Source organism: Hydra vulgaris, chromosome 09 (genome assembly GCF_038396675.1).
Source record: "Hydra vulgaris chromosome 09, alternate assembly HydraT2T_AEP".
Taxonomy (NCBI): Eukaryota; Metazoa; Cnidaria; class Hydrozoa; order Anthoathecata; family Hydridae; genus Hydra; species Hydra vulgaris.
Genome location: NC_088928.1, coordinates 16962501 through 16980364, shown reverse-complemented (window position 1 = coordinate 16980364; position 17864 = coordinate 16962501). Strand labels below are relative to the sequence as shown.

At 25.7% G+C, this 17864-nt stretch overlaps 1 protein-coding gene across 2 annotated transcripts in view; it reads right to left on the bottom strand.

The window, feature by feature from the left end:
• LOC100214756 (girdin) overlaps window positions 1-17864 on the bottom strand; it is an 81538-nt gene that overhangs the window by 7905 nt on the left and 55769 nt on the right. For both annotated transcript variants that reach the window (XM_065804884.1, XM_065804883.1), the window contains 14 exons: window positions 17850-17864; window positions 16948-17031; window positions 16708-16854; window positions 16221-16565; window positions 15988-16041; window positions 11282-11356; window positions 11108-11188; window positions 10859-10942; window positions 9245-9379; window positions 1930-2097; window positions 1705-1744; window positions 1489-1592; window positions 1318-1377; window positions 1147-1234 (listed from right to left, as the gene is read on the bottom strand). The exon at window positions 17850-17864 is cut by the window's right edge and continues 81 nt beyond it. In XM_065804884.1, coding sequence (XP_065660956.1) covers window positions 1147-1234; window positions 1318-1377; window positions 1489-1592; window positions 1705-1744; window positions 1930-2097; window positions 9245-9379; window positions 10859-10942; window positions 11108-11188; window positions 11282-11356; window positions 15988-16041; window positions 16221-16565; window positions 16708-16854; window positions 16948-17031; window positions 17850-17864 — 1480 coding nt within the window. The remainder of the gene's footprint in view (window positions 1-1146; window positions 1235-1317; window positions 1378-1488; window positions 1593-1704; window positions 1745-1929; window positions 2098-9244; window positions 9380-10858; window positions 10943-11107; window positions 11189-11281; window positions 11357-15987; window positions 16042-16220; window positions 16566-16707; window positions 16855-16947; window positions 17032-17849) is intronic.

The window sequence follows — 17864 nt, the reverse complement described above, 5'->3', positions numbered from 1 at the left end:
ATATATATAGACACACACTCAGCAGCCACAGAACATTTGTTAGACATCATAAGGATGTCATATGATATTGTATAGATAATATATTATCTATATAATATTGTATGACATTATCAGGAGTAAGAATATGATGGGCATGATAAAGAGAGGCAATTTAAGTAGATGCTAACTTTGCAATTTATTATATATAAGATTTTCAGCAGAAATTAGTAGTGAAGAAGAATCTGAGAAGATAGAAATTTAAATGACTCAGAGTGTTGCCATTTATTAAAATAGGAATATCAACAATTATGTGATAATTATTAGCAGAAAACAGTTAAGTTTTGTTTGGGTTAAAATTTACTATCATGCCTGCCTGAATCCAGGAGATTATAAGGAAGACAAATTTTCTGTAAAGAGATTAAAAACAACAGTCCAAGGACTACAACAAAGAAAATCACAAAAATATTTCCAGTCAGCTATAAGGTAGCAATAAGAATAATAAAGACAATTTGATATAAAAGTATGAGTTCAAGTGACAATAATATGAACCATCTAAAAAGAACAATTAGAAACTGAGCACAAGCTCATGTTAGAAACACAAATCAACCAGTGAAGGTATGTAATTAGGGTTGTTTTGAAAACAAGTCACAAAATTTAACTACCTGAGTAAAAAATTGAGTCAAAACTTTGTGCATTGAGAAACAACATCAAAAACGGTAAATTATAAAAAAGATAAAAAGTGATTGAGTGAAAATGTGCTCTTTGAAAAGCTCTCTGAAGAGCAAAACCACATAAAAAGTTTGAGCCTGATTTCATAACAAGTAAATATATGTTCTATTGGAGAAAATCACAGAATATTAGTCATCGACATTTAGATCTGAAGATAAAACAGTTGAATTGTTTGCAGTTGATTCAAGCACCACTTTGCAATAAAGAAATAAAAGAAAAAATTCAAAATCGCTTTTTTGATTATTTTAAAAATTTTCTGAAATAAAAAAAAAAACTATAAAATTCAAAATTGCTCTGGAGGCGAAAAAAAAGAAAGGTTTTTCCTGCTATTACCCATTCATTATGCAAAATCACTACCACAATTCAAACAACTAAAGTCTTGACTGGGTGTTTTCTGTGGATATTAAAAAGTTAAAAAGTAGTAAAAATATTTTTTACCTGTTTCTCCAAAATATCAATTTCATTTTGAAGTCTTTCAATAACCTCATTTTTTTCCTTAACAACATCTTCTGGTTTAACAGATAACCTAAAAAAAAAAATTAAAATTTTGAAAAAATTTTGAAAAAAAAAAACTATTTAAAAATGTAAAAAAATTTTTTTTTAAATTACATTTTTATTTCAATCATTTTAGAAGATGTAATTGGTCCTCTTTGAATGTGCAGTTCAGTTCTGAAAAATCAAGATTTCTTCTATTTAAAAACTTCTGCAGAACATTTAACATGTTTAAACCCAACAACACTTAACAAATATTATTTAACATATACTCAATAAGGCAAAAACCTTGCTCGCTTAGTCAACTGAATCTTTTCAGTAATATTTGTTATGTTTTTAAGGCTACCAGTACTTTTTAAATCATGAAGGTCTTTTTCTAAAGAATTTATATCCTAAAAAACAAAAAAAAATTTCTTTTCAAAATCATGTGATATTATAAAATTTAAATAAAAAATATTGTAAAATAGAACTAAAAAAAAAAATGAAAAAAATGAAAAAAAAAACCTCCTCCAAGTCTTTATTTCTTCGTTTCATCTCATCAAGACTGAAAATTAAAAAAGTAATAATAAAAAATAATAATAAAACAGATAAAAACATAATTTTTACAAATCCGTTTTTTTTTTTGATTGTGATGCAATAACAAAACACCTGTTTGTAACAGAAATAAAAAAACACTTGTTTGCAACAGAAATAACAAAACACCTGTTTGTAACAGAAATAACAAGACACCTGTTTGTAACAGAAATAAGAGTTTCTTCTTTAAGTTGAAGATCATTGCTTGTCTTATGGTTAAGTTTGACATATTCTTCTAACTGATTTTTTAATGTTTTTAAACGTTCCTCTTGTAGCTTCATAGCTGTCATAAAGCGGTTGCGTTCTGAAGTTATTTCTTCTAATCTGTAAAAAATGAAAACCAAAATTTAAATAAAAATGTAACACAACATTAATCAATAATGAAGTTGCTGGAAATAAGTTTTTTTCAAAGTTTATTTTCCTAAAAATTAGTTTGAACATTTTATAATAAAAATGTTGTTAAAGAGATTAATTTAAATTCACTGATGCTTTTATGGTCTCGGTAAAAATTGGATGACATCTATTATTATAGAAAATTTAGGAAACAAAATCAAAAGAAACATAAAATTAACATAAATGACATAAATGCTCAATAACAACTTTTTTAATTCTATATATATAACTATTAAAAGAGGAAACTTTCCATTGGCTGAATAACTAATAATTTTACCAATTAAATTACACAATTAACGGGTGATGCGGAAGTTATCGGACAAAATAAAAACGTCAATAACTTATTTATAAATAAAAAAACAAACTACTGTTATATTTTTTTTAAATAAAGCATTTATCTTTTAATAAAAATATATTATTTTTTATATGAAAAAACACCACTATCTGCAATTGATCTCAATTTTGTTCTGACGCCTTTCATATGTGACTGTAAAAAGTTTAAATCAATTTCTTATAGTTTCAACGGAGCAAGTTTTAGATTAATGCAATCAATCAAAACTTGCTCTGTTGAAGCTTGCCAATCTCCCTCGTAAACCTTCTGTGCCAAATGTCCCCAAAAATTTTCAATTGGTCGTGCTTGAGGCACATTTGGGGGATTGGATTCTTTATCAAGGTAATAGACATATTGGTCCATCCAATTTAGAGAATCTTTAGAATAATGAGAACTTGCTAAATCTGGCCAAAATAAATAGTTAAAGTCTCCATGATACTTGTGAATAAATAGAAGAAGTCGTTTTTCTAAACATTCATTAATATAGATTGATGAATTGATCGCTACAGTCTTGGAAGTGCGAAACAACGGCTCAGACATACCACGGTCAGATATGGCTATCCACATTAATAATTTTTTTGGAAATTTCTCTTTTCCTATAAAGCGAACACTTTCTGGGCATGTCTTTTTGTTGTTTGTGTAGTATCCAGAATTTCCAGGCATGTTGTCCCCTGCAAAACAAAAGTTTATTTTTCGTCATCGATGACTAGAAGCGATTTCGTGTTATAGAGTTGGTTAACTAGTTTCCTGCTTCTTTTCTTTGCTTTTTTAACTGACGACCAATTGTCGATTGATTTACACCGAATTTAATACCTATTTTTCTCTGACTGACCCCTTTTCGATTGTTGACAAGTCTTGTTAATTCAGCTTTCTTTTCTCTAGTCCAGGATGTCGGACGACCAGGGTGCTTTCTATCAGAAAACGATTGAACAGTTTAAAGTCTTTTTAGGTTATCATATATTGTACTTCAAGCAAATCCTTCCTTTTCAAAATGGTTTACCATTTTTTTTTTTTAATATTAGGTTTGTATACAAAAAACATTTTTAGTTGCTTTCGAAAAGATACTCGTTCAGCTGCATTTAACCTTATTTTACCACAAAAACTGATTATTATGCTCAAATAATAATCACTTTTTGTGATAAAATCAAAGATAAACCACAAAAACTAATTATTATGCTCAAATAATGAAATTAGGATTTGTCTGATAACTTCCCCATCACCCGTTATGTTGGAACATTTTAAAAACCTTTAAAAGAGAAAAAATATCTGATAAATAATTTAAAAAAACAAAGTTTAAAGGTAAAAAACAATTTTTAAAATTTAAGTTTATTTTTCAGAGTTTTTTTTTAAAAAGATAATCATTTTAAATTTTGGAAAAAAAAAATTTAATATTTAATTTTTGCAAACGATTAAAAAAACTTATTACTGCTATATCCTTTTGTATCCTCTTTATATTTCAATATGTGTTAAAATGTTTAGTTTTACCTAGATTTATAAAAAGACTTAAACTTTTTCTGGGTAAAATATTATGTAATAATTAATATTGATAAATCACAAACCAAATAATTGATACCACAATGAAATTCACAAATTACAATGTTTTTGTATAACAACATAATTAGTTATAAAAATTAACTGTTCGCTTTTTTAAATTAAGCGCATTTCTATTACTTGAATAAAATGTTTTTAAAACCTAATGGAATTTTTTTTTAATAAAGTAAAAAAATAATGACAAAATCTTTTTTTTGTGTAAAGTGTTCATTATGATTGTTAATATTTTATTTTAGTTGGGTTTGGCAGAAACCGTGTTTTAAATTAATTTTATACTTCACAACTTCATTTATTTCATTAGTCATTAATGTTTTAAATTTCTATCAACACTTTTCTTTTTTTTTTTAAACTTTAAATTCGTTTTTTTCAAACTTCAAATAAAATTCTTTTTTTTTAAAACTTTAAATACATTTTTTTAAAGCCTGTTTAAAAAAACCTTTAAACAAAATTACTTTTAAAAATCTTAACCTTTCCTATGATTTCATTGAAATGTAAATGATTTTCAGTTATACCTGAATCTAAACATACTTAATGTAATTAACTAAATGCATTTAATTCAAAAACAATTAAATTAAACAATGAAATAGAAGTTGAATTTGTTAAATCTAAAATATTTTTTCCAAAAGGTGTTTTTTTATGTCTATTTCACTATAGAATTTTGAAAGAAGCCAAAACCTTTTAGCAAAACATCTGTATAAGCAGAAAGTTTTTTGTCCAGTGATTACATGACACAAAAAGTGTATATATAAAATCTGTGTAGCAAAATGTAGCAAAATAATTTTATCAGAAAAAATGTTTAATCACTAAATTAAAATATTTTCAGATTTTTTTTTTTTTTTTAACTTCCTTTTCTACATTCAAAACCTTTTTAATTATTCAAAAAAAAGTTTCATTAATAAAGTCTTTTTTTCATTCAAGTTCTTTTTTTAAACCAGTCTTCATTTGAGTTCTTTTTTTCAATTCAAGCTCTATTTTATTATTTAGGAGCAGCTTTGCTATTCATACTCTTTTCAGGCTTATTTTCTTAATTTAAGATTTTTTTTATTTATATTTCTTTTTTCAAGTTACAAAGTTCTTGATTTTTTTTTTCATAACCTACTATATTTAAACACCCTCATTTGTTGCGTATGCAAACCAAATGAATTTTTGAAACAAAAATTACAATCATCAACTTTTTACAGAAATTACTATATATATATTATTTTATCATCAAATATAAGGAGTTTACGGTAGTACGTAACATATCAATTTCAATATTTTTCAACATTTTAATTTTATATAAAATGCTTTGGTATCAAGACCCACCTTCCAATATGTCTATTGGAGTGTCTATTGTAATATTTTAGTGTTATTTTCATACACAATACAAATTGTTCATTTTCCTAAACTCCATAATTATTTATAGTCGTGTTTATGAACATAACCTGATACATAAAATCATAAAAGTATATGACTTTTAACCTGTCATCGTAAAGCATGAGTAAGAAAGTGTGGTTTGCCCTACTGCAATCTTTTTTAAACTTTTTTTTTTTGTGAATTTGAAAGTATTTAGCATTTAAACCCCAATTCTGAAAAATATCTTCTGAAATAAAATATTTGTTTCAGAAGATACTTTTTTAGACAAAGACATATATATATATATATTTAAATTTATTCTTTATAAAAAACTAAAAAACTTCCATAGTATCATTTTCATGCATTTTTAATTATTGCTATAGATTATTTTTTGATCAGCCAGAATAATGCTGTTCTACAAACAAACTGGTCTGACAGAATTTATTAAATGTATTTAAATTGATAAACTACAATTAATAACATCAAATAGTCCAAATGTCCCTATTTTCTTCCTACTGCTGTTACTGACATGAATTCTGTTATAAAAAAAAAACAATCCTTATTTTATTTCTTAATTTCAAAATTTTAACTGCAACATTTCAAAATATATACAAATTAAAAATATATACTAATTAATCGATAGTGTATTGTATATACCTATGTAAAAAAAACAACAACTGACTTGTCTCTTGCATTTTTTGTGAAGCTCTTATAACTTAAAATAGTAATAATATTATGGAAATTTATACAATTTATTTTTTGAAATGTCATAAAAAATAAACTCCTTTACAAGTTAATAAAGTGACAAGTTTTCTTTTGCAAAATTCATAGCTTATCATTAAATAATATATTTATATATATATAAAAAGGATTGATATCCTTTCTTATTGGTTTCTCTCTGTTGTTTTTGATTTGCATACTTTACATATTACATTACTTATATCTATATATTATATTACTTTATTAAAATATTGTTTACATACTTATATTTATAGATATACTTATATTTATATATTATATTACTTGATAAAAATATTAAATATATTTATACTTAATATTGTTTTATATTATATATACTTATATTTATCTCTATATATTATTGCTGAACTTAATCCTTTTAGTAGTATTATAGTGCCCATTTTAGCGTGTTTGACATGAAACCCTCTGGCAGCCATTGCAATCTAGGTAGTGGCAAGAAAGCGTCACATTAAATTTATAGTAAGTAAATGTGAGCAAAAGTGTATGAAAATATCTAACATAAACTTCAAATTAAGTAATGTTAAATCATACTGAAACATGTATCAAGTTTTACAGTTTGACTTTCACTTGAAAATTGAATTGCGTCAAGCTCTTTTTAACTTTGATCTATAGCATTTATTTACGTTAAAAAAATCATTATATAGTTTTAAATATTTTTGTATATCAGTGTGCCTGCGTAGCCAAGTGGATAGCGCGCCGAGCTTCTGAACAAATAAGCCGTAGTTTGAGTCCTACCACAGTGACTTTTAAAATTTTTTTCGATTATTTTAAAATACAAAATACTTTTGAAATTTTATAGAGATTTTATACAAACAGATGTAATGATATTGTACACTTTACCAAACAATGAGATTTTTAAAAAAGCAAAAATTTCTAAACACATCAAAACACTAGGAGAAAAATTTGTTGCGTATGTGTCATGATTGAGATACTTATGTTATTAATGTGCTCAGGTAATTAGTCCTAATAAGCTGCAGATGGTCTGAAAAAAAATTTGTCCGAAACTTAATAAAGAAAAAATTTAATAAGACAGTCTACTCCAGAAGGTGTTGTTATCAAGGCAAAAAAAAAACAAAGCCCGTAGCTAGAAAAACTTTAAAACTTTCATTTGACAATTAAAAGTTTTCTTTGCTACATTTATTTTTTTACTATAAATTTATGCAGCAGCTGTTTTTCAAAATTTCCTTAATATGCTTATTGCGTATTTCGAGAAAAACGCAATATAAAAAAAAATATTAGGAGAAACTCTTTGTAAAACATTTTTTGAAACTAATAACATTTGTGAATTTTTTCAGAACTCTTTAAAAATATATATTCAATAACATTTGTAGATATCTAAACTGGATTATTTTGTAAAAAAGTCAAAATTGTTTTTTTATACTAATTAAAAATTAATATCCATACTGCAGGCGTTTGAAAAACGGCTGCAGTATGGATGTTACAACGAATATGTTGAAATGATATAATTTGACGCAAAATCAAAAAGCTCTTAACAAAAGCCACTAAAGCAAAAAAAATTAAAAGCAATTGCAGTTCACTTATAAATTTTAAGTATAGTTTATTGGTGTTCGCAAAGAAACATATAAACCATTTTTTAATATAAAACTAATTTTTTTAAAACGTTGTTATATAGGCAGGTTTGACGATTAACAACCCCTATATAAGCAATATATACAAACAAATATGTTATTTGTTTATATATATTGCTTATAAAATGTAAAAATTTCACTTACATAATGTTTTATTCGGGATCCTATGTAATATAAGAAAACTTTTCTAATAATTACAAGTCTTTTTTACTCAAGCTGTTTTGTTTTGATTTTTTGTAGGTATGTTATTATATTTTAAAAAATTGACAAGATTGAAAAAATGCAAAACATATTGTCTCATCCAAGTGAAAAATTTCAAACTTCAATTTTAAGTTTTGTCCCTCTCTTGATAATGTCTGATTGTTGACATTGCACTATCTGCTTTTTGGACCATTAAAAATGATAGACGAGGCTTTTTTGTAAATGGTTGAAGCCACAATTTTTTTGCATATGTGACATCACTTTGTGGCAAAAAACTAGAAAAACAACTAGAAATAAGATTTTATTTAAATTTTTTTTTAAAAACTCCTTCTATTAAAGATATATGGAATATATTTTTATGGGATATATTCTAATAAAGACAAAAAACTATTTATTTACTACTATTGTAATAAATACTATCTCTTATCTGTGAAATTATATATCTGTACCAGTTTTATATATTGGTATGCAATTGTATGCAACATAATTAAAATTAATCAAAAAATGTAAGATAAATGCAAAAGAAAAATCAACACATAAAGGTTTATTTTGCCACAAACTGACATTAATGCCAAAATTTTTTTGGCTTAACTTATAGATTAGCGTTTAATAGCTGAGACTATTACTGTTTAGTTTTTAATTAGAATCATAAGAATGAACTTTTTTTTTATGACTATGTTTTAGTGGTCTAAGATCTTCTTAGTTCTATTTGTATAGCGTACGTACTAAAGTCTGTAAGTGTAAATGTCTTTAGCATATGTTGAGTTTGGAGGCATTATATAGAGATAATCGTCTATAATATATCTATAAAATGAGAAAACTTTAAAATTTTATTTTAAATTTTAGAAATCTTTTTTGCTATATTATTATTTTTTTGCTTTAAATATATAAGCAAGATTGAAAAAATTTCAAAATTTTTCACGCTGAGCGGAGGTCTTAAACCCCGAAAAGCAAAACTGATGACAGTGCACTTAACCACTGAGGTATCAATGAAATGCATTTAGCAGAAAAACAAAATTAATTTAAAGTCTCTTATAAGCTTAAGTATGCAGAAAAGGTGCGCATGTTAAGTTTTTTGCTTTTGGATGTTTTTTTCAGAATAAATTATTTTACTAAATAATATTGAAGTAATTGAAGTAAATAAGGAATAGGTATATAACTAATTGGTGTGGAATAGATATGTATAGAAATGGTAGATTTGGTAAAGACCCAATATTTTACAGGTCCGATCTCAGCTAGTATATTATATTACTTTATAAAAATATTGTTTTATTACAATTTACAATGATTTAAAATTTTTTAATGGATATACCTTGTTTCAAGTTGGGCATTAAGTCTTTGGTACTCATCCAAACTCTGACGCAGTATTGTGATTTGATTATTTTTTTCATTTAAAATGAAATTTAATTTATCACTTCCAGAAATTGTAAACTGAAGCTCCTCAATTCTAATAAACAATTTAAAAAATTTGAATAAATTTAAGATAATAGAAAAATGTGTTAAAAATAAAAGAAGTAAAGAAAACTGAGATGTATCTTTTAAACGAAAACAATAATATAATAAAATGTATAAAAAATCAATATATATATTTATATATATATTGATACATATATATATCAGGCCTTGTTAAGAAGCGCTACGCAGCTCGCATTTTGCTTGCGAAAAGGCGATTTGCCTACGTGTTCAGCAGTTTTGCGCTACGCAAAAACTTATATCTTTTAGAATATTTAAATTATCTTTTGATTACTGTTAACGTGACGTTTATTCAGAAGAAATAAAGTCGTAAGTAAAAGCATTTAACCGCAATTGTAAAATAATAGATTTTTTTGTTAAAGAAACAGTTTGTTTCATAATTTTTTTTTTGTTATTAAAAATTAGTTGAAAAAAAAGGTGTTTTAAGTTTTATCTTAAGGAATTAAATATATAAATTCCTTTTAAATATAAAATTATTTTTAGTCATAATAAGTTTAAAAAATGCACGATTTATTTTGATGTAAATATTTTATTAATAAGATATTTTGTTTATTGTTAATTCAATAACATAAAGTTTTAATGACGTTCATTTAATTTATGAAAATAAATTATGATCACGAATATGTTATCGGTAACTGATAAATAACAAAAAAAAACTTTATTGTTTAAAAACATTATTAAAAAGAGTTCACAAATTAAATAAGAAAAAATGTATTAACAGTTAATAAAATAACCAAAAACCAAATATAAAATCATAAGAAAATAAACAAATATTTTATGTTTCATGAAAAAAATATTTTTTTCAAAATAAAATTTAGTTCATATTTGAAAAAAATTATAAAAATGACTTTTTTAATAAGAACTTAGATTTTATTTGTAACTTTTGTTATAGTGAGAAAAAAACAAACTGTTTGTATGATTTTTAACGCGTTAATAAAATAACTTTAATTACAATGCGGTACTTGAAAAGACGCTAGTGACGAAATATAACTTCTAACGATGCAAAATATATTTGCTGAGTTGAGTTACTTAGAAATGCGTTACGCGTTTTTGCTACGCAGCGAAATCTCGTAACAAGGCCTGATATATATATATATATATATATATATTGATACATATATATATATCCATATATATATATATATATATATGTATATATATATATATATATATATATATATATATATATATATATATATATATATATATATATATATATATATATGTTCGCGAGCTTAAGGCACTAGAGGAGGTAAACATTTGTAAAACAGGTGGATTAAGAAACAATTTATTGTGATTGTGGTAATACCAGGAATGTAGGAAAGTATACTACCACTGTATTACTACCACATTAGGAAAGATACAGCACAAGAAAGTGATATTTTATATATATAAAATGTAATATGTTATGTATAAAGTATGATGAAAATATTAATAAAAAAACAAATGATACCTTCTTCCTAAATCAGCAATAACTCCATCTTTTTCTTGTAAAATCAATTTTGATTTATGCTTTTCATTTTCAAATTCATTAATTCTGTTAAATAAAAACTTTTTCTACTATATATTACAACTTTTTTTTTGAATTTATAAAGCAATCTTTACTTTAAAGTTATAAAAATTTCAACAGTTTTAAGCTGTAAAATTTATAATTTATATAAATAAGATTATACATAAAAAAAAAGAAAGTAAAACAAATTACACTTTTTTGAGTTCTGTTTCCCTTAAGTCTGCTTCTTTTTTAAGTGCAACTTGGTTTTCAACCATTTTTGACAGATCAGCACTTTTTTAAATTTAAATAAAGTGGTAACATATAAATGCAATTAAAAGGATAAATTTCAATGTTTATAAAAGTTTCTTGAAAAATATAACTTACATTTGTTTTGCTGTAGAAATTTCCTTTTCATTTGGTGCCCTTAACTCTTCTGCCAATTTTTTGGTGTTGTCTAATCTAATATGCAAAATTTTAAACTAATTAACAGAGAAAACAAAAAAATAAAAGCTCATTTAACCAAAACCAAGATTCAGTCTTGGTAGAGAAACACAACAACACAACAATATATCAGGGATGCAGAGTCCCAAAAAGGACTCCAGATTTGAAAGTCACAAAAAGATTAATTTATCCAAGTTTTTGGTATTCAGAAAATCTAAAAATATAAATAAGTTTATAGACTACTTATAGGAAAAAAATTAAGACTTTTAGGTTAGAGGAACAATCATTTTTTGAACCCGGAGTCCTTAGGTATAATAGCGGCAAGGACTCCGAGACTCCGGGCTTAAAAACAATAAGTTTCAAGTCATTAAATCTCATGAACTTTTTTCTTATAGCAGATCATAAGTCAGCAATCATGTTTAGAGCTTCTGGACACTACAGACTTGGAAAAAGTAGAGATATAAAGCCGGAGTCCTTTTGGGACTCCGCATCCCTGCAAAATATATATATACATATATATATATATTTTGCAGGGATATGTCTACGGAAGCTTGGTCTAAAGGTCTACTGGTATGAAGATATTTTAAACCCAAAAATGACCAATAGCAACAGTTTATGTTTTTGTTCATTCAACTGTCCTTCTTTTAAAAATAGTGTTTTTGCAATTAAAGATTTTTGTCATATGTACGACTTTGTTTTACTACAAGAGCATTGGTTATTACCCCAATGAGCTTGAATTATTAAACAATGTACATCCGGAATTTAATGGTATATTAGCAGTAAATATATCATTTGATATATTAATTGGTAGACCTTTTGGAGGGACTGCTATTCTTTATTGAAAAAATCTGGCAAATATTATTACAACATTAAATCTTTAGAATCTAGAATCACTTGATTAAAAGTATCTGCCAGTATTGGGCCAATTTTGCTAATAAATGTGTACATACCAACAAATTATAATGAAGAACATTGCCTTCATAATTATATGGATATAAGTTCAAAAATAAAATCACTTATAGTAGAAACTGATGCTATAAACACAGCTACTGTTTGAAATTTTAACTGTTATAATAGGTCAAGATTCTATAAAAAATTTTATAATCTTGCTTTAGAAAATAAACTGATAAATCTGATATCAATTGCCTTAATAATGTCTGTACATATGTCAGCGCTGATAGATTTATTTCTTCCTGGTAGGATCACATTTTATGCAGTTGATAATCTAATTATATATCAGTTTTAAAGTCATTGCATTAGACCATAAGCCATTAGTGTTTCTGATTTCTTGCTAATTAGCAAACTTATCTGAAATAAATAACAGCAAACCTTATTTTCATATATCAACTAGAATTCCTAACTAGCAAATTTATGACATAGCATGTTATAAAGAAAAAGTAGACTTTTTATTGAAATCCGTATATGTACCCCTCTATCTACTGAAAATACACCAAATGGCTACAATACAACTTAAATATTGACTAACTCAATAACAACATCATAAATACTATGCAATCTGCTGTATTTGATACCATACCTCATAGTAATTTTAAACATAAAAATCATGAATATATTACTCCAGGTTGAAACAACTATGTTGAAGAAAAACACGACACTGCAAGGGATGCACTTAAGAAGTGAATTTTTCAAGGAAAGAAACAGGGTGATATTTTTAAAAACATTAAGTGACCTCGTGCTACTTTTAAATTAGTTCTTAGATATTGTAAATATCATAATGAACAAATTCAAACAATAATGCAGTAAACTTTGTTTCTAACTGGTGATGCGGAAGTTATCGGACAAATCCTAATTTTATTACTTGAGCATAATAATTAGTTTTTGTGGTTTTATGAGACGGCATAAACGTTCTATAAAATATAAACTTTATTATTTAAAACACAATTATTTAAAATGAGATTAAATGCAGCTGAACGAGAATCTTTTCGAAAGCAACTAAAAATGTTTTTTGTAAATAAACCTAATATATAAAAAAAATAAATCGTAAATCATTTTGAAAAGGAAGGATTTGCTCGAAGTACAATATATGATAACCTAAAAAGACTTGAAACTGTTCAATCGTTTTCTGATAGAAAGCACCCTGGTCGTCCGACATCCTGAACTAGAGAAAAGAAAGCCGAGTTAACGAGACTTGTCAACGATCGAAAAGGGGTCAGTCAGAGAAAAGTAGGTATTAAATTCGGTGTAAATCAATCAACAATTGGTCGTCAGTTAAAAAAAATAAATATTAAATATAGAAAACGTGAAAAGACTCCAAAATACACTATAGAACAACAAATAAAGGCAAAGAAAAGAAGCAGGAAACTAGTTAACCAACTCTATAACACAAAATCGCTTCTAGTCATCGATGATGAAAAATACTTTTGTTTTGCAGGGGACAACATGCCTGGAAATTCTGGATACTACACAAACAACAAAAAGACATGCCCAGAAAGTGTTCGCTTTATAGGAAAAGAGAAATTTCCGAAAAAAATTATTAATGTCGATAGCCATATATGACCGTGGTTTGTCCGAGCCATTGTTTCGCACTTCCAAGGCTGTAGCGATCAATTCATCAATCTATATTAATGAATGTTTAGAAAAACGACTTCTTCTATTTATTTACAAGTATCATGGAGACTTTAACTATTTATTTTGGCCAGATTTAGCAAGTTCTCATTATTCTAAAGATTCTCTAAATTGGATGGACCAATATGTCTATTACCTTGATAAAGAATCCAATCCCCCAAATGTGCCTCAAGCACGACCAATTGAAAATTTTTGGGGACATTTGGCACAGAAGGTTTACGAGGGAGATTGGCAAGCTTCAACAGAGCAAGTTTTGATTGATCGCATTAAACTAAAACTACAAGAAATTGATTTAAACTTTTTACAGTCGCATATGAAAGGCGTCAGAGCAAAATTGAGATCAATTGCAGATGGTGGTGTTTTTTCATATAAAAAATAATATATTTTTATTAAAAGATAAATGCTTTATTTTAAAAAAATATAATAGTAGTTTGTTTTTTTATTTATAAATAAGTTATTGACGTTTTTATTTTGTCTGATAACTTCCGCATCACCCGTTAGTGTTGAAGGTGCTACCAGTGATAGTAATATTGCTATTATGTAGAAGGAGCACTTTCAAAAATTGTAAAACTCAACTAAAAATAAAAAATATTACCTTAACTTCATAAAGGAATTGAAACTTTTTACAGAAAACTCTAATATTATTGTGAGCTGCATCGAATTATCTACTACAATAAAAACTCAAAAGCAATGAAAAGCAGCTAGACCTGATGACCTTTGTATGGAATCTTTTATGTATGGTGGGAGTAGGCGGCAGCTTTTTATTAGAATTTTTTTAAATTTATGCATTAAATACGATTATTTACCATCTACATTTTGTGAGGCCCTGATTATTCTACTAGTGAAATCAAAAATGGCTGATTTAACAGATGAGAATTATAGAGTTAGTACTGTTTCCTCTGCAATGTCAAAAATGTTTGAGAGTCTTTTATTGCAGAAAATCAATATACACAACATTAATAAAAATGATGATTACCAATTTGACTTTAAACAAAATCACTCAACAAAGTCATGCTTAAACTATTTTTAAAAGATTGTTTAGTACTATATATTTAGAAGAACTCGTGTATTTGCTTGTTCCATAGATTTTAATTAAACATTTAAAAGTGTCAATTACTAGCTGTTGTTTCAGAAATTACTAGATAATGGGTTACCCAAAAAAATTGTTTGTTTGCTTGCATTTTGGTATAGTAATCAACAAATGTCTGTTCGATTGAAATGGGGTTCATGAAGAAAGTATATTGTTGCCACTTCTATTTATCTTTTACATACACAATTTGATTTTATCAATCTCAAACCAGCGTTTGGTTCTAATTGCACCTTCTTGGTTTTCTCTTTAAAAACTACTTAGCTTTACAAATAAGGAATCAGCTTTAACTAACATGTCCCTTATTACCAAGAAAATGGTATGTATGGTGTTTAATCCAACTCAAAAATCAAAAATTATATCAAACTCCTTCCCAAAATTATGCGCAACATGCTGTAAAACTGCTTTTGTTGAATCTTTTAAATACCTTGGTCATATAACTAAAAATGGATATAATATAGGAGGTGAAGGATCTTTACACATGTACAAATATTCTAATTAGATGCTTTCATTTATGCTCTACCAGAGTAAAGTTTAAATTGTTTAAATCATATTGCATTTGTTTAGTATTTGGTACAACAAATGTGCTAAAATGTTTTTTGGTTATGACAAGCATGATAGTATATCTTTCATGCTTTTAGAGCACAGATTTTCATCTTTTAATACAATTATTTTTAACTGCAGACATGCTTTTTGTAATCAGTTAATGGGTTGTACTTAGTGAATAACTCCACGCTTAATCAAATTTTAAAACAATATTTTTCTTTTAAAAACTATGGACCTGGCACTTAAATTGTATACATTGTCTAAAATTTATTTATAATAATAATATATCTGTGTATTTAAGTAAGTATATATGTGTATTTAACAGAATATACCTGTGTCTATAACAAACATACATCACAAAATATAAACATAAACGAGGATAGTAAAACCTTATGACAAAATGAAAAGTTTAAACAAATAATAACTTTACTCATTTTGCAGCTCTGCTATCTGTTTATTAAACTCTTCTTCAAGTTCCTTAAATCTAATATGTATAAAGAAATTTAAAATATAGAAAAAAAAATTATTATCATAATTTCATTTAACAAAAGTTTAATTAAAGGTGATATATTTATATTGACTTAAATAATTTAAAATGTTATAATTACAAAATTAAAACTATATAAACTATAAAAAAATTAATGAAAAACAAATTTTACTCACTTTAGGCTGTTTCTCTCAATTGTTCTATCTTTAATTTTTATTGAAGATGAAAGCTTTTCTACAAGCTCTTCTTGATCAAGTACTTGTTTTTCTAGTGTGTTTATTTTTACTTCACTCACTTTTACACTGCAATTTAAACGATTATTAATCATGAGAGTTTCCTGCAATCTTTCTTGCAACTCTACAATAGTTTTTTCTTTATTTTCAAGTTGTTGCAGGCTTCGCTTTCCACTTTCTTCAAAATCTTCATTTTGTTTTTTAAGCTCATGAAATTTTTCTTCTTTTATCTGAAGAGCTTTTGAAAGTTTTTGATTTTCTTCATATGTGTGCATTAGCTCTTTGACTCTAATAAAGAGTCAGAACAAAAAACTTAAATATGCGAAGATATAAATTCATAATGTAATAATATCATTATGATGGAGAGATTAGGAAACAAAGTTGACTTTATGCTTTATAAAAAAAACTGAAAAAAAAAACAAAAAACAACCTCATGTCAAGATCTACTAGTTTTTGGTCTTTCTCTTCATTGCTGAGGTCAAGTTTTCGATATTGGAGCATTGTACCTTCTAGTTTTGATTGTAAATCCTGAATGAATGAATCCTTTTGTTGTTGTTCTTCTGCAAAACTGTTTAATCTAGAAAAAAAATTTAGAATTATCAAGTTGCTTATTGTAAGGTTATTACTGGAAACCTTTTATGTTAAGAAAAAAATAAAAATAAAATATAACCTATATTCTAAGTTTGTAATTTTCTGATCTCTTCGTAATAAACTCATTTGTCTTTTGACTTTAAAATCACTAAATTCTGTCACCCTAAAATAAAAAAATTTTGTCACCCTAAAATAAAAAAATTCTGTCACCTTAAAATAGTTTATGTGAGTATATTACTTCGAATAAAAAAATTCTGTCACCTTAAAATAGTTTATGTGAGTATATTACTTCGAATAAAAAAATTCTGTCACCTTAAAATAGTTTATGCGAGTATATCAAATAAACAGTTTGAGTAAAAAAAAAAGTAAATAAAATAACTTTAAACATTTCATATATTCAAATAAAGTCTCTGGTGTAACTTTTTAAATGAGTCAGAATCAAAAAAAAAGTTTTTATTAACACATCAAAATACACTTTATAACAACAAACTTTAATTTTGACTTAATATAATACAATTATAATATAAAACTATTTTATAAAACATATTATTTATGTAATATATAAACTATTTAATTAACAAATTCAATATGTAGCAACTCAATCACATTTTTTTCTAAAGCATAAATTAAAAAATATTTAAACATTATTTAAATGTTTGAATTGTGGATTTAAATAATTATTGTAATTTGTAACACTAATATGAACAATATTATTGCATAGTAACACCTACTGGCACTTTCTACACATGCACCAAATGGTATATGTAACAATTTGTCAGTATAATCAATGCCTATATTTTTAAGAAACAGTCAGTATATTTAATACCCACATTTTCTGCATTGGCACAACTTAACGAGTTATGTATTGATCACTGGCACCAACTAGAGGGTTTTGTTTGAAAATTTTTAAATTATAAAGTTTTTTAAAAGTTTTTAAAATAAAGGAGTTATAAAGTTTTATATAAAATTTTTTTTTTTTACTCTTGGTTAAGCTTT